Here is a 25,907-nt window from a genome sequence, read left to right on the forward strand (position 1 = left end):
CGTACTCCTCTTCCTCTTCCTCCTCATCCTCCTCATCCTCCTCCTGTTGCTGCTCATCAGCCTGTTGAGCAGCTGCCTCTGGCTCAACCTCTGCTATATGCTCTGACTCCGAGTCGGTTTCTTCCTCGGTCAGCTCAGCTTCCTCCTCTGTATACTCAGCTTCAGCTGCTTGCTCAGCTTCAGTTGATCTTTGTGGTTCTTGTTTTTGAGCATCGCTTATTAGCTCAGCATTATTCTCATTATCTTCCACCTTGTCGGCTAGCTCTGTCTCTGCTGGCACCACATTAATCACTGGCGCCTCTCTCTGTTCTCTCTCGCTCTCCCTCTCGCTCTCCCTCTCCCTCTCCTCTTCGTTCTCTTCACTTTCACTGGCTGTCACCTCGACGTATTCGTATTCTGAGGAGGACTCGTCATCTTCATCTTCATCAGCTTTAACTGCCTGCTCTTGTTCCTTCTTCTCTTCTACTTCTGCCTCACTCTCAGTCTCAGTCTCGCTCTCTGTCTCGCTGCTGCCACTGTCACTGTCACTGACCACGCCTTCTTCTGCTTCTTCTTCTTCTTCATTTGCCCCACTCACACTTACCTCGGCTCGCGCTGTCGCCGTCGCTGTACGCACTGGAGTTGCCACCGCCTGGTTGCTGCTGCTGTCGCTGTCCTCGCTGCCTCCTTGGCCTCCGCCTCGCTTCAGCGCCGACACACGCTCCGTGTTGGGACGCTGCTCGCTGCTGGACTCGCCGCTGGCTGCCGAGGCCGCTGAGGTGGCCGCTCCTGAGGTCGCTGTACTCTTGCGCTTCTGACGCGCCAGCTCATCCTCGTCGGCGGCTGCGGCGGATTGCTGGTTCTTGGATTGCTGCTGCTGGCGCTGCATGGCCGCCTTTTGGGCCTGGATGGCTGCTTGGACGGCAGCCTGAGCGGCGACCGCTGCATCGGACTTCTTCTCCTTCTTCTCCTTGCCAATGTCCGCCAGACGTTGCACGACTCGCGAGCAATCGCTGAGACGTATGATGCCACTCAGCTGGCCGCGGGAGACATCCTCGCTGTCGAGGACGCGATCCTTGCGCTTGTCGAGCTCCTGCTGACGCTGCTGCTGCTGCTCGCTGTCCGAGTCCTCGTTCTGATGGGAGCGCACGAAGCGTGAACGGAATCGCGATGATTTGCCAGCACGAGTCGCCGGCTCGTTCTCGTAATCGTTGTCGTAGTCGTACTCGGAGCGTCCATATCGATTGTCGCCATATCGATCGCTGTTGTTGTTGTTGTTGGCACTTCGCTGAGGTCGCTCGCCGAACTTGCGGCCGCCCAGCACGGGCTCATCGTTGTAGCCGCCGCGCTCCTCCTGCTGCCGGAACTGCGTGGCCAGACGGTGATCGCTCTTGGAACGCATCAGGCCGGGCTGTAGAGCACTGGGAGGTGCGAGATGGGAGCTGCTCACTGAGCCGCCGGGTGTCGAGTGGGGCGCAATGTTGAGGTCTCCGAATGTGGCCAGGTTCATGACCAGCTGGTTGGGATCTATGGAGACGAGGAAGCGCACACGGCGACTGTAATCGTTGTTCTCGTACTCAAAGTGGCGCAGGAACTCGACGGTCTTCAGGAAGATCTCCTTGGTGTCCATGAGCTCGCAGTCATCCCACTCGACGGTCTCGTTCATATACTTGTCCACAATGTCACAGTTGCTGTTGATGTTGGTGATCTCCAGATCCAAGTTCTCCTTCAGCGTCATCAGATTCCGCAACTCCACAGCCAAATAGCGATCGATCTCGCCCTTCAACTGATCCGACCTATCCTTAATTGCCTTCGTGATTCTCCTGTAGATCTCATCGATCTCCTCCGTCACGCTTACCGCGTTCGTCTGCAGACTCATCGTGTTCTTCTCGATGATGGCCAGCGAGTCCTGCAGCCGATGTAAACTGCGGCGAATCTGAATCAGAGCAACGAGTTCACATAAGTAGGAGGGAACACTGTAATCGCCAGCGAGCTTTACTCACCTGTGAATTAAAGCGAGTGATCTCTCGCCGCAATATGTCCATGTGTGCGCTCTTGCAGTCCTCGCAGATCTTCTTCTCGCAGTGCGCACAGTGGGAGAGATAGGCCTTCTCGGAGCAAACGCCGCAGCGCTCCATGATTTGACCTGCAGGCAGAGAAACAGTGGGAATGAAACATTAATCAACGTTCATTTGATCATTCTGTTTTGGGAGTGAATGAGTAAAAATTTAATTATTGTGAAACAGTTGGAATGAAACACTTAAAGTGAAACAGTTAAGATGGGAATTTAAAGAGAGATTTACTTCTAATGGAACAGTTGGAATGGAACACCTTTAGCGGAACATTTGGAATGGAACACATAGGTTGCATCGTAATATTTCGTTCAAAGAGTGACTCAGTCATTAAGTCTCATAGAACAGTTCGAATGGAACACCATCAACAAAGCAATAGAAATGGAACAGATAGGTTAATTCGTAATATTTCGTTCAAAGAGTGGCTCAGTCATTAAGTCACAAGGAACAGTTCGAATGGAACACCTTTAGCGGAACAATTGGAAAGGAACATATGGGTTGCATCGTAATATTTCGTTAATAGAGTGACTCAGTCATTAAGTCACAAGAAACAGTTCGAATTGAACACCACCAGCGAAACAATTGGAATGGAACAGATAGGTTAATTCGTAATTTTTATTCAAAGAGTGACTCAGTCATTAAGTCACAAGGAACAGTTCGAATGAAACACCATCAGCGAAAAAATTGGAATGAAACATTAAAAATCTAACGTTAAAATTTTAATAATTTGTTTGTTGGAACGGTTGAGCTGAAACATAAAAGAACAAAACCTTCTCATTACAATACTAACAACAACAGCTGGGCTCATTTAAAAGTCAAAACTTGTATTGCATGATTTTGACCACATTGAAGTTTATGTGCCAAATAGCAAAACGTTTTCTGCGGTCATAAAGCGAAGAAATGAAAATGAAACACAAGCTACAAATTCCAAAACAGAAACGACAACAAAATTGTTTTAGCAATGTGTCCAATATGCACAGAGCGTGCTAGCTCCCAATTCCAAAACGTTCCCCTGTGGCCACACAGCTGACAGCTAACAGCTAACAGTGCCAACAAACTGACTTTGCTTTTCCAATTGCCATTCCGGAGAGCGTGCAATCAATTCAGATTCCTTTTCAGCTTGTTTGGCACTGCCAAATAACCAAAAAGAATGCAAATGAAAACGAAAAGTCAAAGCCATGTTAACCAGCCGGTGACTTGTCACACTCACTGTTAAACTCGGCAATCAAATGCCAAGCAGTTCCGTTCACAGGCCGCCAAGCCATCAATTTGCACTGTTGGCAACAACAAAAGGACTGCAACTGCACTTAAAATCACATCACATAGCAACAGGGAAGTGTCTGAAGAGTGAGAGAGAGAGATAGGGAGCTGGCGTGACAGAGAGGGGACTAATGCGATTTCAAGAGTGTCGCCAAATGCAAGAAATCAACTGCACCTAAGCATTATTCTATGTGTTCTAGATGTTTATGTGTCGTTGGCATTCGCATCCTGCCAGGACATGCCGATGTCTTGGCTCTGCCAAATGCAAATAACGAGCCGCATTCCTCCACTTCCCCCGTTTCATAGTTCTCCCCTCTTTCACTGTCCCCAACAGACAACAATTTGTAGCAGACACAGTCAGAGTCAGAGTGAGAGTTGTAGTTGTAGTTGTAGTCACAGTCGCTAGAAAAGTAAACTTTTGTGCATGAATTGCTACCAGGATCTCTCACCCGCGCCCCTTCCCTGGCTCTCTTCTACTCTACCAATCATTATACCATGCCAATTCTCCTAGACATTCCCTTGTCTGATGAACTCGGCTCTGCTTGCAATCTCTGCGGCATGACAATAAACTTGCCACACTCATACAACACTGTGAGTGGGCAGGCAAAAAGGGATGCGAGGGGGGACTTAAGGGGCACCCTGAAAAGTATGCTATGTTGCTTGTGCTGCGCCAATAGTTGGCTGTATTTTCTTGTGTAATCATATGGAAAAGTGAATTTGCAAATACTACATGCGATTGCGAGTCCTTGTATCATGGCATCCCGTTATCTATAACAGCGGCGGCTTGAAAGGATTTGCCAGCCAAAGCTGCAGCAGAAGCAGCAGGAGCAACTTTTGCTCTTTGTCTCCATCACACACACAGAGAGACACACACAGAGACACACACATTTGCATAGCAATTGTTGAAAATTGTCAAAAATACTTGAAGCATTGTCTGCTTATTAACTGTTTGATGTTGATTGCAGCAATGCGAATACTCTTAGCACTCACTATACTTCCAAAAGCTATTTGCATTTACTGATGAGTGTCATTGTCATTGTCGTTGTCGTTGTTGTTGTCGTTGTTGCTGTCATTGCCGTTGTCATTGTCATTTGCAATTTGCTTCGACTATCAACTTTCAAGTTATTTGCATAGTCATGGCTACAACCTGATCCTCAATATATACACAAAGCAAATTAATCACAGCATACCCAAAAAAAAAATATTGCGAGTATCAAACTGAACAGAAATCAATTTGCGTTTTGCTTAGTTTTAATTGCTGACTGAAAAAAAAAAAAAAGAGAAGCAAAATAGACACAAAGCATCCGATTTTTAATTGGAAACCAAATATTATAGCAATGGTATTTGCTCATTTTTTTATGTATTCCTTTGTGTATCACTTTTTGCTGGGAATTTAATTAAAGTAACGCAAAAATTGTTGCAAAGCAAAAATTTATTAATATATTTATGTCGACGTTTGTGCAGAGCCAATAAGTAACAACAATTATCACAATGCCGAAATTCTTTTTGAACAATATATGAAAATTAAAAATATTTTAAGCAAACAAAACGCTGGAAAAACCCTATTTTCAATGTGCAATTGCCAATTGCAATTTCATCTTTTATGGCCTTTTGCACAGCTATTTCATACACGATGCCGACAAAAGGATAACCAAACAGACAGACGGACAGACAGACAGACAGACAGACGGACAGACAGACGGACAGACAGACGGACAGACAGACGGATGGACAGAAGGTCGGGCAGTTAGATAGACAAAATGTCAGATACAGTTTTCAATTTATCATCTCAGCTTAAAATGCAATAACAAAATTCCATTCGAGCGCTTTGTTTATCTTTGCCAATGAATATTCATTTCGTTTGTAGAGTGAGTGATGTGACAAGGGGGAAGGGGGAAGGGAAACTTACCTGAGGTGGGATCCGGCAACTCGCCGGTTATTTCAATATGCAGCTCCAAAAATCGCTGCAACGTGACGTTCGTGGGAAAGGCCTGCACCCCATTGTAGGGTATGCGATGTTCGGCACGACACTCGGGACATTTGACCTGCAAGTGCAATAAAACGTTCAATAAATTGTCAACACACCAAACTATCGATATCAATTGTGAACTGTTGTAATTGTAGCACGCTTTAAAAACCTGGCAACATAATTTGAAAAATTTCTGTTGCGGCATCTTGAACGTGTTTTGCTAATTTTGATCTCTGTCTTTATTCGATTGTTGTGGCCTCGCCCCCAAGAGGGAGTTAAGCTTTGGGGCGTGACAGGCTTTAAGACAGTTATTGGTAACAGTTTTTGGCAGTGCGCCCATTTGGCCAAAACACAGCGGATGCGCTACACAATGGCAATGCTTACCAATTATTTGCGTGTTGTTGGCGCAAAGCCAAAACAAATTTATAAATACACATGCACACACACGCACACTGAGAGAGAGAGAGAGAGAGAGAGAGGGGACTATAAGTAGCGAAGTAGACACATATTCATTTTTATATATATATATGTATGAAGTATATATAGATAAGTACGTGTATGTCTCTGGTTTATATGTAAATTTTATAATATTTTTCAGCCGCGAAAAGCAGCAACAAGAAAAAGGAAAGCCAAATCGACGTAAATGCGCCGCAAGCAGCAACAAGCGGAGAGGCAGGAGGAGGAAAAGAGAAAAGAAATTACGTACAGGAAAAACAAAAAGAAAATCCCAACTCATTTCGCCAGAATGTTGCCTCAGAGTTGCCTTTGGACATATTTTTTTGTTTTCATTTCCCTCATGCGATTTTTCGGGCTTTTGCCGAGCGATTTATTAAGCAGCTTTTTGGCATGTGACGTAGTCGCTGAATAAATACGCCGCATTTACCAAAAAATTGCCTCACACACACAAACACACCAGCCAAAAACACTCTTGTCTTATGCATTTGCTGTGATTATGATTTATGACTTCTTTTGCTGATACAAATACACATTTGTAGAGAGAGAGTTGTAAGTATTGTGTGTGACAAATATGTAATCTTACCTGACGCCGCACATAGTCGACCAATCCCTCCATGCAGGGCTCCATGCAGAAGGAGTGCTGGCAAGGCAGCAGCTTTGGTATGCGATACCTGTCCAGGCAGACGCAGCACGTCAGCAACTGTTCGAACTGCTCCATGGTTTACTGCAAGAGAGAGAGAGAGAGAGAGAGACACAGAGAGAGAGTGAGAAGGGAATGAGTAACAGAATCAGACATCATTAGACCTGATTTGATTAGATAGCATGAGACAAAGTCCTGTCAATTTGATATTCATATCATTATAAATTCGCATTCGCGTTCCTGCCGCTGTTAAGCTCATCATAAGATGTCCCCCCCCCCTTACTTTCCACCAATACAAATCGGATTGCGACATTAAGGACTCGTCCTTACATTAGAATAAGCACAAGGACACAAAAAAAAAAATACAGATAATACACGGAACAAAATGCAGAGGCTGGAATACAATAAATTGACCATTTCAGCGCCATTGTCGTAAATCGCGAGCTTCCCCTCCCACCCCAGCACCCTCACAACATCAGGATTCAGCATTAGGTTCATTTGGCCTTGGCAAATATTCTAAGCCACAAATCTGCTTTTAGCCTGGCTTCATTAAAAGCGCTTTATTTAAAAGAACTCAATGTGGCTAACACAAAAATGTGGCAAGCAAATGTAAATAGACATCATGGCGGATGAGTCATGCAGGAAAGGGGGCTGGCAGGGGCGTGGCATTATTGCAATTTAATTGCCAATAACTCAGCTTAATTATGAGCATACTTAAGGTGTGCACCATTGAGTGGCATGCAAGTACACTCAATCTGCCACACAATGATCATTTGTATAACGAGCTGTCAATGCAATCGAAATGTGCCACAAATAGTGGCAGCAACAAATAATGCAGTAAACTATTTTCTAAAGAACATATTGAAAGTTTAACATAAAACTGCAACTGCAACGGTTTTCGGGAAAAATGAATAACACAAAAACTATACAGCGAATTTTGCATTAAAATTGTAAATGAAAAGCTTTGCAACAAATTGAAATAAATACTGTCAGATTCCGCATTAAATAGCAAACACTAAGAATAAACTAATGAATGGAAATAGTGAAGATAGGACAGCCACTACTTTGTAGAGTATATAAAATATGATTTGCAAGTTGCCTAAAAACGAAAATTGAAAGTAATTCAAGCAGATTGCAGCGAATGCAAATTCTCAGCCGAAAATAAGCTTTTAATAATAAAAATGACACAGATTTTCACCATCAAGCCCAAAAATATTTCCCTCTCTCTATAGTGGTGGTATACTGTATATAAATAAATGCAATAACGTGCAATCTGCTGCTGCTGTCGCGCATATTGCGTATACGCCACGTCAGCAGCCGGCATGGACAGTGGAAACACGGCAGCAAGGGAAGCGACTGAAATGATACAGCCACGCCTCTTTTCGCTTCGTTGCGCCTACTTTGTGTGTGTGTGTGTGTGCGTGTGTGTGTGTGTGTGGCAGTGCGCACTTCCTGCACCAATAAATAAACATCGAGGTGCACCACTAATTGTCGTACGCCTGTTTGCCATTATCGTGTGGAATATTTAAAGCGTTGCTTTAATGCGGCCAAAAGTTCACATTGTACAATCTCCCCCCTCATCCTCATTCCCCCTTTGGTGGCAACAGGCGTTTGTCAGTTGTTGAAAAACCCATGCGAATGCTGCGCAATTAACTGGAAAACACGCTTAAAATCAAATTGTATAGAAATTTTGTCGTCCGCTCAAATTGTGCGTACTCGCAACAAGAGAGGGGGGGAGTGGCAGACTAAGGGCGTGGCAGTTGAGCCACATGTGTGCGGCGAAACTAATTTAGCAATTGCATTTTTGAATTGGCGATGAAAGGATTAAAATGAAAGGCATGCCCGGGCATAATAGGAGCCATCAACTAACCAACTGACCTCCCTCTTTACCCCCCCCCCACACACACACACACACACTCATGTGTTCTTAGTTAAATTTGGGCAGCAGTTAAGAGCGCTTTTGGCGTGTCCCTTGCCATACTTCAAAGCACATTCAATGCACAATTTGAATGGCCATAGAAAGCGGCAACTTTGTGGACCAGGACACAACAGCAGCCGGAGCAGGACTGCAAGTAATTTGAAAATATACTCGTGTCCTTGAGCGCAATGGCAGTGCTTTAATTTGCGCTGCCATAAACAAATGCATTAAAAATAATATGCGTAAAATCCCAGCACAGTAAAATCAATTACACAACAAGTTTGCTGCTGACAGGCGCTATTGTCATTTTGTCACGTATCCGAAAGAGAAGTTTACAAGTCGAAAATTGAATTTTCTTATAAATAAATGTGTAACAAATATTTAAGTTCACGAACTAAAAGAAACTTAACAAATTAATTAACTTTTAAAGGTTGTCAACAATTACAAAATGCCTATGCCCAATTTTCGATATACTTTAATAATTAAAATAATAAATATTTCATCTCATTGATGAGCAGCCAATGACTAGAACCAACAATAATATTTATTATTAATTTTGCTAGTATTCTTAGAACACTTTTGTGGGGAAAGATTGATGGGGACAGTTGTTCAATGTTTTGTTTTCCTTTAACTACAAAATACATCAAGTATATGTACAAGTCTATAGATAAAGCATTAACCTTGATTCTTAAAATTAGCTAATTGTGTAGAAGGAAACGGAAATGCTTACAAGTTTGAGTTCATTACGAAAACGAGTTCAAAGACTTGCAGAGCTATTGACCCTGGATGGTTGCCAGCTTTAGATGCAACTGCAACTGCAACTGCAACTGCATTTTAAGAAGTTTCAATATGGCAATGCATCAATTTGTATTCGTATATGGGTCAGACAATTCGCCAGCTGTCGCAAGTGACAAAAATCGACGGTTCGATGATGGATATAAAGCGATTGCCTGTCACAAGTCACAAGTACAAGAGTAAACCGCAAAGATTGAAAACAAATACAAAACGCAAAATGGGAAATGGGCAATGGGAAATACAAAATACGAATTGAGAATAGAAATTGAATTGCACAAACACACACAACAATTTGGGTCACACATTTGGCAGGGACAGCGAAATGCAAAACCGCAAACCAAAAGCACCCCCCATTTTCCCCTTCTGCTCCACCTACACCCTTTCTCCTCAACAACTTACCACTAGATATGGGAAACTGTTGCTGTTGTTGTTGCTGTTGCTGTTGTTGTTGTTGCCTCTGCTACTGCTGCTGTTGTCTCCAAGCGGCACTCAGAGGCAATCATAAAATGCAATTGGTTTGAAACTCGACTAGATAAAAGACCGTAACGGGCAAACGGGTAGCGAGTAAGTGGTATCGGTTATCGGAACGTTCGTTGATTCAATTTATAAAATTGAAAATAGTTGAAGAATTTGCAGAAATGCGAGGCAATAATTCATACATCAAATTTTTGCTTAAGCACTTTAAAATTTGTTTTAATTTTGTTACGATTTTTTTAATTACGAGTACGTTTATACTATGTATCAATATTTGTTAGAATTGCGTTCGAAATTCTTATAAAATTTTCATTTAAATCGATGCGCTGCTAGTTTTTCGCAACGCGCCTCGTAGAACTCGATTGGAAATGTAAAAACCGACTGAAGGCAGCTGAAAATTGCCAAGCACATGAGGCAACAACGGCATAAAAGCGAAACAGAATTCAAAAAAAAAAAAAAAAAAACAGAAAGAAAAACAAGAGCACTGTATTATATTTTAAATATATACAAAAAAAAATCAGCGCTTTGTGTGTATCTATATATAAGTATGCGTGTATCTGTATCTGTATCTGCAGCTGTATGTAGAGAGCAGCGAGACGTTGAGATACAAACAAACAAACGCGCGATCGAAATACAAACGCCAAAAGATATTCTTGGCATCAGCATCGTCGTCGTTGTCTGAACGTCTGTGTGTATCTGTGTTTTAGTTGCGTATGTCTGCTGTGTAGTTGTATCTAAAGTTATGCGCTCAGCTCATTAATGAGTTACATTTGTTGCACGTGTGTGAATCGAGATGAAGTTTTCACATTGTTTGCATTGACTTCAGACCACAAGAAAGCGCTGCTAATTGCGGCCTACAGCAACAAAGTGTTTAGCCTGTCTAACACACACACAAACACACCAACAATCAGAGTGAGAGTGCGAGAGAGAGAGAGAGAGAGAGAGAGAGAGAGAGATCTGCCGTTGACGTCATCAAATGACTGACTATTAATAAAGGTGCCGGCATTTTCCGTTAGCATCTTAAGTATCCAAGTGTGCGTGTGTGTGTGTGTTTCTGTGTAAGTATTATGGGCCGATGTAAAGCCTAAAAATAAACTCCATTGAAAACTGGAACGCACATTGGTCTATTTGAATTACGCCCTAGTTGTGCCTGTTGCAACTCGCAGATGCTGCATCCAAAAATTCACTTGCAGCCTCATCAATATGTGTTTATTTTCAATAAGATACACTGCAAATTTGCCAGCAACAAAGGCACAACAACACTGCCCTGCCATGGGGTCCATTAGCTGTCGCCTGGCATGTGGTGCATTTCAATGAGTTGGCAACTTCCAAGCAAAGCAAACGCAGCTCAAGGTCGAATCCGTGTGAGACCCTTGGAAGAGAAGCTAAAAATAATAATGCGTTTGCCCGGAATTCAACGACTGCCTGCAGACCAGCGACTCTAGACTTTCGAGTGTAGACAGTTGACGGCCTAAAGATAGAACTGCAAATTCGAGGGCTATAAATAAAAGCCAGATACACAGTTGTAGTAGCTGAAACTTTGCAACTCTACAGCTGAGAGTGAAACACATTGGGAGAGAGAATGAAAGCAAATACTTTTTAAAAAAACACTTTTTCTTAAAACAACAAGTTGCAAGAACTTAATAATAGTACTTTAAATGTTTAACTTAAACAACCTAAAAGAACTGCTCAGTTTTTGTCAGTTTACTTTTAATTAAGTGGTTAATTCTCAGAAAATGATTAGGTTATTTAATTCAATAATAAAATTGATTCACCAAATTTATGTTTAATTTGACTTGATTTGTTTCTATGCAAATTTACTTCTTTTTACTTCTATTATATTTCAAAGAATTCTCAATACTATAAACAAATGTGATATTTATCAAGGTATACTTCAATCTATTAGACACATATTTAATTAATTCAATTAAACTTTTTTTGACTGATATCTCAAGAGTATGTCTAAATTAAAATGTTTAAATTTTTAATTTTGACAAATCTGTCACTTTATGAATGATGATCTATTTATATATATTTAAGTACCTTTTCAGCTAAGTGAATTTCAATTATTAACTATTTTATTTTGTTTACTTACAGCTGCTTCTTCTGCTTCCTTCGCTTGTTGTCGGCTTCTTCCGCTTTGTTTTGACTTCCTGTTCCTGTTTTTTATCCGAGGCACCCGTTGGGGCCCTCCTGCGTCGCTGTTAACTGTGCTGGCTGCAAATGTAAGACAGAGACGGGTTGAGAGAGTGAGAGATGAGCATTATATGCAATGTAGCTGCCAAATTGCATGATTAATCACTTGAGTTTTGGCTGCGATTCAACTGCAATCAGGTAAGGTAGCCGCACAATAGCCACCCCAACCCCAACCCCAACCCCATCCCCATTGCACCATTGCACCACCCGCACTACGTAGTCAAGGTCTGTGTGATTGAACCAAATCGAATAGGCAGCTTCGACGAATTGATGAATCTTGCAATTTGCCATGGATATTGCATTCATATGCCACACATGGCATTGTGGCAAGCATTGTTTGGCTGCTTATTAACATAATGAGGTTGCCACAGGCGTGTCACATTTAATTGCAATTGAACAAAAGAGCCACAGGAATACAATATTGCCACCATAAAGAGCTGTTGCCCCTAGCGAAATATTAACAATTGCTGCAAGCCTCAAGATAAGTGCTATTTGCCATTTGCACATGATTGAAAATGTCGTTCTTAATTAACGAGTTGCAGTTGCTGTTTCACTGAATTTCAATATTGCAAGTGTTCTTCCTGCCTTCAATAAATCGCTGACAAATGCAGTCGACTTGAAAAGGCATAGCTGACATTTGAATAACTAACGAAGCATTCAACAACAAGAATATCGTTGAGTAAAAATTGAGAAATATTTCAATATTGAACTCTTGCAGCCTGCGACACACTCTGTACATTAGTTTCCCTACTAATGCATTCAAATTCACTGAATATCTCTTTCAATATGCCAATGGAATTCGATTATTGTGTTCTAATTATGCTGTGGACGACCTTGAACTTCAGTATGACGTATACGCCGTGTGGTTCACAATGTGCGACTATCGCAGAGGAAAATCTCTTGTTTTTTTTGAAAATCTGTTGCATACTTTTTGGCTGCCATTTAACGAACCAAATGCGAAAATTGTTTCACATAAATTGAGTGGCATTTAATCGCCGTGTTTATTTAATGGCTTGCGAAAAACAATGAAAACGAATTTGCAAATAAAAATACAAATTGAAATGAAAATTAAATGTGTTAAAGCAAACAAAATACACAACATAAACAAGCGAGTGTGATTGCAAAAAAAAAAAAAAAAAAGAATTTTCGGTGCGCGAAATGACCAAAGAAAAGCAAAAGGGAAAACGCAAAAGGCAAAACTAATAAACGAGCCCAAAAGCACAGAGAGATGAGCGAAAGGCAAACACAAAATAGAATTGGTTAAAAAGCTGAGTAAAAATGTCGCTGATTGAATAGAACTAAAAATAACGCGGTAAACGCGGCGTATGAGCAATCTGCCGTACCGTGCCGTGTGATGCCAATGGCTAACTAAATACAAGCTCGTAAAAAAGCAAATTCACCATTTCTATATATTTTTTTTAATGTGATTATGCTAAAATGTGTTAATAAAACGACAGATATATGCATCAAATTCAACAGCAACAAAACAAGCTGAAAATAATTTTGACAGCTCTGCAAAACTGTGGGCGGTGAGTGGTGCGGTGGTGCGGTGGTGCGGTGGTGCGACGTTGTGGTGGTGCGGTGAACGTTTGTCTGCCCAGCCAGGTGACATTTTCAGTTTTAAGAATTTTTCAACATTTTCTTCAATAAGTATTTTACATAATCATTTTAATTTTCTTGAGTTTTCGGGTACTCGTAATTGTAATTGTTGTTGTTGTTGTTGTAGTTCGAAACACTCACTTTGGGGCAGCACTGGATTTTGACAATTTGAATTTTGTTAACTTAAGCACACTTATTCGCATGCCTTGGCGGCACGTTAAGTTGCACGAACTGCGAGTTGCAAGCTAGCTCGGGCTTTGTGGCACAAACACTTGAATCCTACTTCGATAGGCACTGGTGCTTTTAGCACCCTACGCGCTGCGCGGCAGGTGTAAGATCTGCAGTCACTATATATACTAGTTATATATATATTTTTATATATGCAGATATATATATAGTATAGAGGTATTTGTGCTATATAGCGAAAGAGCTGGGAACTACGACACGTCCACTCGCGAGCGTGCTACAAATGAAAATGAATGTTGCTCGTCGCTCTCAGTGGCTCGCAACTTTGATGATCAGCCGTTTTGAGGTGAATTTTATAAAAATAAAACGTGCAACAATAACAAACTGATTGAAAGAATTTCCACTTTCACACACCCCACAAAAAAACACCTCAAAGCAGACGCTTTTCTCGCTCGATGAACCTCTGTTGGAGATCTTCTGCATTCTTTCCACAATGGACATTGCATTTTCATTGTCGCCTGGCCCAAGGCTGTCATAATGTGCATATACTTGTACTCATACTTGTACTCGTCTCTGTTGTTCTTCTCATACTTAATATTATATAGAGCTTTAATTATTTATAATATCATTTTTTTGTACATATTTCGCAGTTGCTTCTTGGAACGCCAACACTCTTCACCTCGTTCTCTGTCCAGCCACCCACACATTTAGCCCAAAAGCATGAATCACTTTCTGGCTATTTCTTTGAGTATTTACACATAAATGAATATCCATATTTATTGATATGCCAGCAAAGACAAAGTATGAGTACAAGTAAGTTCTTGAATGCGAAATGCACAGTCTGAATTGCCTGTGCAAAAAACATTCGATTTCAGTTGGCAAACTCATTAAATTTGAATGCCAAAATACAGCAGAAGCCCTCCATAAGTCCATGTCAATTTAAATATGGTATAATTGCAGCTGTAATACCCTTTAAATTGTTACGAGTACTTAAAACAACAACAAAGACTAAATAAAAGTCCTTTAACACAGTATTTTTTTAATTGAAGTAAAATAAAATATCTTAAAAATGTGCTGAAATACCTGAGTTCTGTAGTAACAATAAAATGCTTGTATAATTGTAGTTCTTTGTAATTAAAATCTCTTAAAACAATATTAAAAAACACAACAATTAATCCCTTATTTAAGCTATTTTAGTGTTCGGATTCCTGGAGTATTTCAGGAAAGTAACATATTTTAAATAACAAATTCACATATTCTTCTAATTAATTGCATTACGCCTTTAACCTTATACATCCTGTAATACTCTTTATCCTTTTCCATTGCCAAAATTGTATTTAAATTGTTATAAAATATTACTGAGTTTTTTTCATGCAAAGAACTCAAGTTGTTAACCCCAAACACTCAAAAATACCCTGTAATTTCCATTAAGTTTGCTAGTAATTTTTCAACAGCAATAACTTTTATAATTTTCAATTTACTTTATGGATACGCATTATACAAAACATAAATGATAAAAGCCTTCTACCAGCTGCTTTCTGTATAGAATCTGTTGCAAGTGTGCAAAACTTGCAACGCAATAACAACAGTACATGGGCGTGTATGTGTGTGTGTGAGTGTGTGGGTAATGATCTGTGCACTTGTGTGGCATTGGCCTCTGTGTGGCTGGACTTCATTTGCGTTGCTATTAGACTGTTTGTCTTTTGTTTAACGCCGCCAGCTACGCCGCCTTCTTCTTCCCCCGGTTGCCTTCCGCTTCCCCATTTCGACCAGCTGACAGGCTATTGTCAAACTGCGTTGATAAATTTATGTTGTGATTTTTCCGCCGGCTATAGACAAAAGCCTCAAGTGCAACGCGTACACTGAAAAAAAAGACCAACTTTAAAATCAAGAACATTCATCTTAAATATTTTGTTCTTAAAATAAGATTATTTCAGACCAAATTACTAAAACTAAGATAATTAATCTAAACAAATTTAAACTCTTAATATAAGAATAAAAATCTTAAATTGTTAGGAAAGGCCGCCTTAGTTGTGAAAATAACATTTATAAAATTACTAAAACAGAATGAAATGTAAGTAAATCAAAATTTTAAAGTAAAAAAAATTATAAATATAAAAAAATAAATTTAATTTATTATATTTTTTTTATTTTCAATTTTAAGAGCAATTATTCTCAAAATAAGAACTAAGTCATATTTAAAATGTTCTAAAAATCAAAATGTGTTCTCTTAATTTAAGAATTTTATGTTCTCGACGCATTTTTTAAACCAAAAATCATAGTTCTGAGATCTAAATCTTGATTTTAGAACATTTTATTTATCAGTGTATGAGTGTGTGTGAGTGAGTGTGTGTGCATGTTTTTGCTGCCGCAATTTATGACAGACAAGATGTCAACGCGTCGCAAATGATGTCCGCCTTGCACCAAGGCGCATCGTCTCTGTCTTTGTCTCTCTCTCTCTCTCTCTCTGTCTCTATCGCTGTCTCTATCTCTGTCTCCGCCTTTGATGATGGACTAGGTCAGTTTGCAGTCCGCCGGACAGTTGCCTCTAAAATGCGCATTTGAGTTTGTGGAGTGTTGCCTGAATACGAGTATGTGCCACAAGAGCTTGCAACATGTGAGAGTTTCTCACATGGTTTAGTTGGAATTTTATATCGATGCTAATTGCGGCATCTATTCGCATTTGAAGTGGAAATCGTTAGGCTTGAAGCATGATTAATTACAATTGATGGATGGCCAATTGGCATAACGAGGCGCCACCAACAGGCATTATTAATGGACATCTATTGGCACACACACACACACACACACACACATACACACAGATAGACTTGGCTAATTGCGGTACTCAGCTAAGGGAGATCCTTATGTATCCTTACAGTCAGTGGAACAGTTAACTGGCATACTAGAGTGGCAATAATAACGAATTGGCAAACAATTTGAAGACATAAGTAGAAAGCTAGGGCTGCCACAGAAGTTCTGGAAAAATTTTATGAAATGGCTGAAATTTATCATGGAATAACACATAACATAAAAATGAAAAGGAATTAAATTTGTGGTGAAAATAAATCTAAGGAATGAAATAAATACTTAAGTTAGTCAGGTGTGTTCCAGAAATCTCTAGAGATTTTGAAGATAAATATTTTTCCAAACAACAGTTTGAAATGTTGGCGTTTCTAAAATGTCAGAGATTAAATATTGTCGAACAAATATATTTTTTTGTGCATTTTTATGCAATTTTAAGATATTTTAATGCAATTAAATAATTTTATATAATTTTGTCAAATCTCTCAGCATTTTTTTGACATTTAAAAGCAATGTTTTCCTTTTTTTTTAGGAACACAAACAATTGATTTTGGATTGCTTTACAGCTGTTCGAAATTTGTAGAACACAGCTGAGTATGAAAAAATTAAAAGATATTGGAGCTAAATCAAACAAAATAAAAGATTGTGTTTAAGGGATTATATATAGCAACCCTCGCGCGCAAATTCAAACTATGTCGGTCAGACAAATGGCGTTAGGCACATAATAACCAATTTCTCCAAATACGGCCATAATTATGAACGCCTAAGCTTTGTGTGTGTGTGTGTGTGTCTGTGTGTGTGTATTGTTGTGTGTGCTTCATTTGCTCGCGCTTGTTTTAGCCTGTGGTTGGATGAGGTGGGGGGCTGAAAGAAGGCAAGGATTTGTCGTAATTAGGCATGCATAAGCATATGCTGTCGTCTGTGCTTCAGGCTCAAGGCTCAGCCGTTTGTGCTGGCCTGGGCAAACACAGACGAGCCAAACACAAATACAAGCACACACACACACACACACGCACACACGCACAGGCAGCGAGTAACAAAACAGCAGCCGAAACACTCTACAAAGGACCCTGTACATAATTAATTGTGCTTGTTGCTGTTGGTCGACACGCGCGCTCGCGCCTGAGAGTAGGCAATGCTTTTTCGCAACAAAACTTAGCCCAACTGGCATAGGGCAGGGGGGGGGGGCACTGAGGCAGCGGGAGGGAGCTGGTGATGAAACGGCTTCTCCTTGACTGCCGTAATTGATTGCTTTGCACATCACAAGCCACATGAGCAGTCCTCTCTCTCTCTCTCTCTCTCTCTCTCGCCTCCTGCTGCCAATAGTCAACAGGATGAAAACTATGTGTTTGTGTGCGTGTTTGAGCTATAATACAAAGATATTTTTAAACGAATATTTCTTTAATTAGTTGTAGCCTCAGGACTTGAAGCCTCCTTGAGGCGACTTCAGTTAGCTAAAGCAATTAATTGGCTTCCGGCAGCAGCCGCAAACTAAAAGGCCCAACCACAGAGCCAGAGCCTCAGAGAACCTGCAGAGTGAACCTCAATGACCGCAAATAATATTGCACAAATGTTGCCAACCACAACACAACACTAACACTAACACACTGCTGTATGTGTGTGCTCGAAATATTTTCTTAAATTAACATTAGCAGCATTTGCAGCCGCCATTAAGACGAACCCATTGCCTGGCCACAGAATGCGACTTGGAGCTGCCTTTTTGTTTAATGGCCAACAGCATGCGTAAATATTACCCCCATCCACAATAGTTGTGTGTGTCCTTTGGTGTGTGTTGGTGTGTGAGTGTGTTTGCTTTTGAGCCATTTTGTTTGTGGCCACAGCTCGAGGCAAGGACATTGTCCACAGTTTGGCTCAGTTCTTTTGGCTTCTTTGAATAATGCGCAACTTTCGTCGTGTTGTTTTGTCAAAGTAAACTACAAAATATTGTCGCACCTTTGGGGCCAGCAAATTAGTAAGACCGTTAAAATTACGTATACGCACCATTAGACGAGCTGGCATACTGGCAAGCCAACGCATAACCCGTTTACAGACTTCTCCTTGCTGTCGCTGTTGCTTTTCAGTTATAAAACAAACGTCAAATGTGTTGTAATGGTGGACATTAACATTTAACCTTGAGGAACAAATTACCGGATTTTTGTCGCCCCCAAGTGACACACACACACACACACACGTACACGTGCACACACATACACATCGGTGAAAACTTTGTTTGCCACAAGGCATTTGTTGCCAAAAAGTTCAATTCTGTGGAAGACAGACCTATAAAAAGCCAGCGTGAAGCAGCTGCGTGGCATGTGGCATGTGGCATGTGAGCTTTGGCTCCAATGTGAAAGCTGCTCCTGCGCCTAAAGATGATGATGATAATGACGTTGCTGATAAGAGTCCCAACATCAGCAACTCATGACTTCGTTGCCGCCTACTGATAAATATGAAGCATGATTTTTAACAGCATTGCCAAAAAATGCCATGTGTAGATTTATGACACACATTTATAAGGCCGAAAAGTCGTTGCCAGAGGCTAAAGCCAAAACTCCCAACTCTGCACACTCATTCAGCAAATCAAAATGAAAAGAAAACATCAGGAAGGAGTCGAAGGGAGGACATTGATGCTATATGTGGATGATTTTTCACAGCTTATGATTGAATTTCAGTTTTAATGACAGCTCAATATAATGAATATTATTTAAATTTCATTTTCAAATGCAATTTATTTATTTTTAAGCTCAATTTTGTATACTTTTCATTTTCCATTTAAATTGAAATATAAACGTTTTATTATTAAACCATGGTAGATAGATATATAATAATAAAAAATTATTTAACATTTGAATTGAAATGTTGAACAAATATTTGGTCTTATTATAAATGACGATTTAATACTCTAGAATCATTGGAAATTTAAAAGAACATTTCAATTGAAATGTTGAACAAATAATGGGTAATTTTATGCAAGTTTATACGCTTAATATTAGTTTTTAATGGTAAAACATTTTTTGTAAGTGCACTTTTTAGTATTTACTTTAATGGTGAGTGCATTTTCGCTCGATGTTCGATTTTAATGTGGTTGCTTATCAATTTCTATTTACGATAAGATTGAACACTACGATTGGCTGGCTTAGCAGCGTCCCCACCATGCCTCATCCTGTCCCTTGCTGCCCCTTGCTGCCCCTTGCTGCCCCTTGCTGCCCCTTGCTGCCCCTTGCTGCCCCTTGCTGCCCCTTCCTGCCTCATCCTGCCCCTCAGCGCACAGCTCGTGACGAGAACATTGTCATTTCACTTGGCACTTGTAACGACCGCAACTTTTAAGTGCTACTGTTGTTGTTGCTGGTGTTGCATGCAACGCGGGATTGTCCGTTGTCCTTGTGCTGATGCTTGTGCTTGTTCTTGCCACTGCAAAGTCATGCGTCTTACATGTAGCATCCATGGTCGGCACACGCATTTTATGACCATGGCAAATACTTTTGCGAATTCAGCTCAATTCGGAGACGCCTCTCTCCCTGCACCTTGCGTTGCATTCACTCGATATCTCTCTGCTCTGTAAATGTGTGTGTGTGTGTGTGTGTGTCTTAGTCTTTGGCATTTGAAAGTTTTCCTTGCTTCAAGTTTGGATTTGAAGTGCGTAAATTGAGTCATTGCTGTTGCAGTTAAGTTTTGATTGAGCATTTAAAGGATGCCGCGATTGGGTTTCTCATGCTGTGCGGCCTTGTGGATGCCACGTTGTATCCATGACGAGTTTCATCAACGTGCTGCCAGGCCAACATCTCCGCATTTCTTTGCCGCCGTTAAGCAGCTTATGTTGACGCTGACGAGAGCGCTTCAATTGCCAGAGAACCTCAAGAATTTCAACGTTCAGCATCCGGCATCCGGCATCCGTTGCAATGTAATGGAAACCAGGACGAGAACGCGCCGCGTTTCACGCTGTGCGGCAACATTGGAGCTTACAGCTTACCGACTGACTGACTGCAAGGAAAGTGTCGCGAACGGAAATCTAAGCAGAAATGAAAGTGACACATGGCCAGGAGAAGGAGTATCAGTTGGAATTTGTAGCATCAGGATAATATCAGAAGGACACAGCAGGATATCGAAAAGCGTAGAAGGTTTCGAATTTTGCAGGTGCAAAAAAACGCCAGCACATAAATCAAATCAAACGCAACGACAAGCGACAACCGACAAGAATGATAACAACCGCGTTGCCTTCATTAATGTTGAACTTTAACGGCTAACAGGATAACACACATACATATTTAGTATACTATATATGTACTATATAATTGCCAAATTGCCGCATATCATTTGCGGCTTTTGATTAATTGCCCGCTGCGGCAAATGTGGCAACTATTTTAATTTTTCCCCTCCTCCAGCATTGTTTCTCTTGTTGTGGATAAGATAAGCGAAAATTCAACATTTATGCGCCATAATTCAAGCACTCGAAAGCACTTTGCCCAGCTCATATCATATCATCCGTGGCATAAGCTTCTATGCCGCTTACATAGTTCGTGGTGTTATTGTTTCACATTTTCATAAAACTCACATAAAGGCGCTGATTATTGCATTAGTTGTGGCGCCTTCTGATTTATGCAAGTGTGTGTGTATCAAACGGTGCGTATGCTTGATATCTGGCTCGTTTAATTCTCTCGACGGCGTAATTTACAACTCAAACTCAAATCGGAGCAACTTTCTGACTTGGCAATCAAATTGCCAAACCGACAACCAACAAAACCCGCTCTTCCTTAAGCCAACCCACTCCAAAGCCACCTAAGCTCCGCTAACCTGCAGCTGCAACTTTCAACTGCAACGGAAACTGCAGAAAAAATCGCAAGTTTCACTGCTCGACTGCGTTATACCCTTTAGCTAATATAATTTTTTTTTGTGCTTTTAAAAATACAATTTATGATATATAAACCGGTACCATAGCCGTTAACCAAATTTAACCGTTTCATTTTTAGTACCAGAACTAAAACCGTAACCGACATTAATTTTCTTACAAGAATTAATTCTCTTAGAACTTCCAGCTGACATATCTTGATCAAAAATTACCCAATTTTCAAGCGGAATGTCATTTTGATCATGATTTGCCCTCTAAATTAATTCTGCATTTAAATTTTTAACATCTAGAAAATTTGATATTTTTTCGCTTCTAAGCCATCTAACATCCAATTTTCCATACTTACCCCTTGAGATTTTTCCAAAAACTTTGATCTCTCATAACTTAATCAAAAATTAACCGATTTTCAAGCGGAATGTCATTTTGATCATAATTTGGCCTCTAAATTAATTCTGCATTTAAATTTTTAACATCTAGAAAATTTGATATTTTTTCGATTGTAGGCCATCTAACATCCAATTTTCCATACTTACCCCTTGACGTTTTTTCAAAAACTTTGATCTCTCATAACTTTATCAAAAATTAACCGATTTTCAAGCGGAATGTCATTTTGATCATAATTTGGCCTCTAAATTAATTCTGCATTTAAATTTTTAGCATCTAGAAAATTTGATATTTTTTCGATTGTAAGTTATCTAACATCCAATTTTCCATACTTACCCCTTGACATTTTTTCATAAACTTTGATCTCTCATAACTTCATCAAAAATTAACCGATTTTCAAGCGGAATGTCATTTTGATCATAATTTGGCCTCTTAATTAATTCTGCATTTAAATTTTTAACATCTAGAAAATTTGATATTTTTTCGATTGTAAGTTATCTAACATCCAATTTTCCATACTTACCCCTTGACATTTTTTCAAAACTTTGATCTCTCATAACTTCATCAAAAAATTAACCGATTTTCAAGCGGAATGTCATTTTGATCATAATTTGGCCTCTAAATTAATTCTGCATTTAAATTTTTAACATCTAGAAAATTTGATATTTTTTCGATTGTAAGTTATCTAACATCCAATTTTCCATACTTACCCCTTAACATTTTTTCAAAAACTTTGATCTCTCATAACTTCATCAAAAATTAACCGATTTTCAAGCGGAATGTCATTTTGATCATGATTTGGCCTCTAAATTAATTTTGCGTTCAAATTTTTAAAATCTAGAAAATTTGATATTTTTTGATTCTAAGCCCTCTAACATAATTTTCCTTTCAAAATTGATTTGTAGTACCGTTGCGTACCGGTACTGATACCGAAACCGAAAGAAGAAAACTGAAGTATAACCTTTTACCGAAATAGTTTTTTGGGAACGTACCGATTTGATTCCTTGTAAGATTGGATTTTTTTGGTTTTTCATTGATGTAGTTACATTGTCAAGAGACTACTCTATAGAGCTTTAGCTACAGGGTGTAGGGAAAGTTTGAAGCTTTTCGCTTTTATTTCTTGGCTAAAAACTTGGCGCGGGCGTCTGTCTGTCATTTGAATGGCTGTCAGCTCGGCGAGTCAGCAAGTCAAATAGAAAGTTTTTCGTCAACATTACGCAAATTAGTTTGCCAACCGAGCAGCAAATGCATGCGAGGACGAAGAACGAGAGCGAGAACGATGGTGATGACAAGGCCCTAATGCCATTTAGCCCAAGGGCTAAGTTTCAGTGTCGCCTAGGATGACTCTCTCAGAAGTTGACCAAGTGAGATGATAAAGATGATGGCCAAGATTTAAGTCAAATACCTGGTTTGTCTCTCTGATTGTAATTTGAGCTGGTGTGAGATTAAAATCCATTTTTCGGCAAACTAGCAAGCATTGCTGGTTCCCACCAAATAAAAGCGAACACATTGATATGCATTAATGGCCCCTAGGTACCTCTTACTCCTCCCCCCCTTAGTCCTACACCTGCTAAATCATAAAATCAAATATGCATTGAATTACATTGTGTACCGGGGGACAATTAAATTATCCCTTTTATTTCTTTTGCACAAAAAAAAAAACTTAACTCAATTTGCTGCCCATAAATTTGCTACCACAAGCGACCTGCCGTGCCCCCCTTCTCCTGGACATGCCCCTGCCACGCTTTGCAGCCGCATTTTTCACTCGACATTTTGTTGCTGTTGTTGCTCCATTTTATTTGGATCTCGTTTATGCGCAAAAGTGCGTGTAATTCAATTTTTCATGCGCCGCCAAGCAACACTGCGGCAAGGGAATGGCAACAAGGGGCAGGGTAAGGTGGGGGCAAGAACTGGATACCTTTTGACGGCATCGATGGGGGAATGGAATTGGTAAAAAGGGGTGGGCTGAATTAAGACAAAGGACTATAACGGAAAATATGCGTCAAAGGCATATTTGGCACGCAATTTTCAACGGCATGTCCTTATTGATGAGAGATCCCTTTTCAGTTATCCGTTAACCGTTAACGGTTATCAATATTTAATATTTGCTGCCGGCAAACCTTTTAAAACTTCTGTTCATTGTTCGTTAAGCTCGTTTTTATATTATTATTTATTATAGATGTGCATAAGAATACACAAGAGGCATCCAAATGTTAAATCGCCTCCGTTAACCTTTTTCGCCAACAGGTGTGAGTGAGTGGGAATGCGATCTATGATTCAATTCAGCGCTTAGGCGCCACACCGGCGCTTCTAGGTCTGCGCGGAAATATAATATCCGCTCCAAGGCCAGCGGCGTAGTTCTGTGCCATGCGTGCCGCTTCTGCGTTTCTTGCCACTGCAGCTGCGGCACGTTGCGTCATGTTGCGAGTCACGTTGCGAGTTATGGCGACAAGCTGCTCGTGTCGTGCAGTTGTCGAGTCGCCGCCATTCCTCGCCAGCTCCAGGCCAATGTCATTGGGACTCAAAGTCGCAGTTGTGGCAGTTGTGGCAGTTGTGGCAGCTGTGGCAGCTGTGGCAACCTGACTGGCAGTCAGGCCTTGAATCTGGCTTTGCACCCGACTGTGCCGCTGGGCAAAACGATCGCTGAGTACTCGACGCAATTCGTTCAACACCGGAGTATTTAGCTCAGTCCAAAGTTCGTCCATCATTTTGGGATCCTCATCCTCTGTGTCCAGATCCATGCCAAAGCCGACGCACTCATCGTTATCCACGAGACATGAGAACTTGGCAAAGCTGTGTAGCCCTGGCAGAAGCACGAATCCAGTGTCTTCCCCCGCGGCCAGCTCCTCTGCTCTCAGCTCCATGGCGCGATACTTCACATTGCAATCGTAACTAATGAGATCGTCGTACGGGGAGCAGGCAAAGTTGATCAGCTCGTGGACAAACTGGTGAGTTGCCGTTGCCAGATAAGGAGTCAGTGCATCCTTAAACTCCGCACTGTTCAGTTTTACCTCCAGCAAGAGATCCTGTACCACCTCAAAGACATTCATCAGCTCCATCTCACTGTGCCGTATGAGCACGGACAGATCCCGATTGGCAAAGTCAAGTAAACGATGCAACTCACCCGGCTGGCGTCTATAAAATAATTCTATTGACTTCAACTGAGAGATCTCCCCTTCAGAATCAACTTACCTCAATGTGCTTGGGGTACAGTCCCGAAATCTTATAGAATTGCCGCCACAAATCGAGTACAAATTATGGGCATAAACGTAGACACGCCAATAAATCATGTGACGGGATCCCATAATGTAAGACCAATCTGCATATGATCACAAGTAAATCCAAACGCAATCTGAAAAGTTGCAGTGCAAAAAAAATATGTATACAAAAAAACAAATACCTGTAAAAGTCTGAACCAAGTTTAGCTCAAGTTTCAATTTCTACACTGTTTCAATTCCATTTCGTTTGTTTATGTGCAAAGTTTACGTTCAATTCAAATCGATAATCAATATTACTTTTAAGATTCACTTTATTTTTCTAATAAATGGACTTACCGGAAGTTCCTGCTCTGACAAATGACACACAATCTGGGCAGAAATGTCAAATTGTCCAAATTCGAGTTTGAACTATTACATATTTTTACTATTATATCGATCTTTTTTAATTTTTGCGATATATATCGTTAATTATTCATCACTTTAATGAGTTCAATTTATTTTTAAAAAGCATTTCAAGTTTAAAAACCATAGAAATGACTTTTCAAATGATTGTTAATTAAAAATAAGATATATTCACAGCCATTTAAAATACTAGGATGAAATGAAAATCAATTGACTTTCAACATAACCCACTTTTAAAGCAATATGGCATACATTATGACTTTCCTTGGTCCTCAAAAAAAACTTTTTTATCAGATTACCTATTAAATTCACTACAATCTCTTTCTTCAAGCTATTTCTTTATATCCTTGTAGGAATTATTAAATTTTGAAATACATAATAGTCTCAGACGGCAAAGTTCGAAACCCAATTCATACAAATTTGCCATGATAAAGAAGCGATTTAAAGATATTCACGATAAAATGGTGCCAAAACTAAACACTGCGACTGAAGTTAAAAAATACTTTATCCAACAAAATTGGAGATTGAATAATTCTTCTTCTTTGGTGAATGATTTATCAGCCCATCTCGAGAACTCTTATCAAGATAGAAAGATTTGTGTATACACAAAGTAATATAATATACCAAATAGAATTGTGTAAACAAATGCTTGTAATACAGACAGTAGATAATCCTCATAACAATTAAAATAAAACAAAATACATTATA

At 40.2% G+C, this 25,907-nt stretch overlaps 2 protein-coding genes across 2 annotated transcripts in view; both read right to left on the reverse strand.

The window, feature by feature from the left end:
* The window catches only part of LOC117785982 (zinc finger CCCH domain-containing protein 13), a 21,412-nt gene extending 7,569 nt beyond the window's left edge, over window positions 1-13,843 (reverse strand). The window contains exons 1-6 of the mRNA XM_034624282.1: window positions 13,500-13,843; window positions 11,659-11,780; window positions 6,320-6,460; window positions 5,221-5,356; window positions 1,983-2,125; window positions 6-1,915 (exon numbers count right to left, since the gene is read on the reverse strand). Of these exons, the coding sequence (XP_034480173.1) occupies window positions 6-1,915; window positions 1,983-2,125; window positions 5,221-5,356; window positions 6,320-6,454 (2,324 nt within the window). The 5' untranslated portion in view covers window positions 6,455-6,460; window positions 11,659-11,780; window positions 13,500-13,843. The remainder of the gene's footprint in view (window positions 1-5; window positions 1,916-1,982; window positions 2,126-5,220; window positions 5,357-6,319; window positions 6,461-11,658; window positions 11,781-13,499) is intronic.
* A 9,893-nt stretch (window positions 13,844-23,736) lies between these two features.
* On the reverse strand, window positions 23,737-24,884 carry LOC117784675. The gene is made up of 2 exons (XM_034622477.1): window positions 24,772-24,884; window positions 23,737-24,714 (listed from the first exon to the last, which is right to left on the reverse strand). The coding sequence occupies exons 1-2, from the start codon at window positions 24,882-24,884 to the stop codon at window positions 23,862-23,864; spliced, it is 966 nt and encodes a 321-aa protein (XP_034478368.1). The 3' UTR covers window positions 23,737-23,861.
* Window positions 24,885-25,907: the final 1,023 nt, after the last annotated feature.

This window comes from Drosophila innubila, assembly GCF_004354385.1.
Source record: "Drosophila innubila isolate TH190305 chromosome 2R unlocalized genomic scaffold, UK_Dinn_1.0 1_C_2R, whole genome shotgun sequence".
NCBI classification, from domain to species: Eukaryota; Metazoa; Arthropoda; class Insecta; order Diptera; family Drosophilidae; genus Drosophila; species Drosophila innubila.

Excerpts from the sequence above, each read along its gene's own strand:
- LOC117784675 (XM_034622477.1), bottom strand. The coding sequence starts at position 24,884 with ATGGGATCCCGTCACATGATTTATTGGCGTGTCTACGTTTATGCCCAT. Across the intron at positions 24,715-24,771 it reads TGTACCCCAAGCACATTGAG|ACGCCAGCCGGGTGAGTTGC; the intron begins GTAAGTTGATTC and ends ATTATTTTATAG.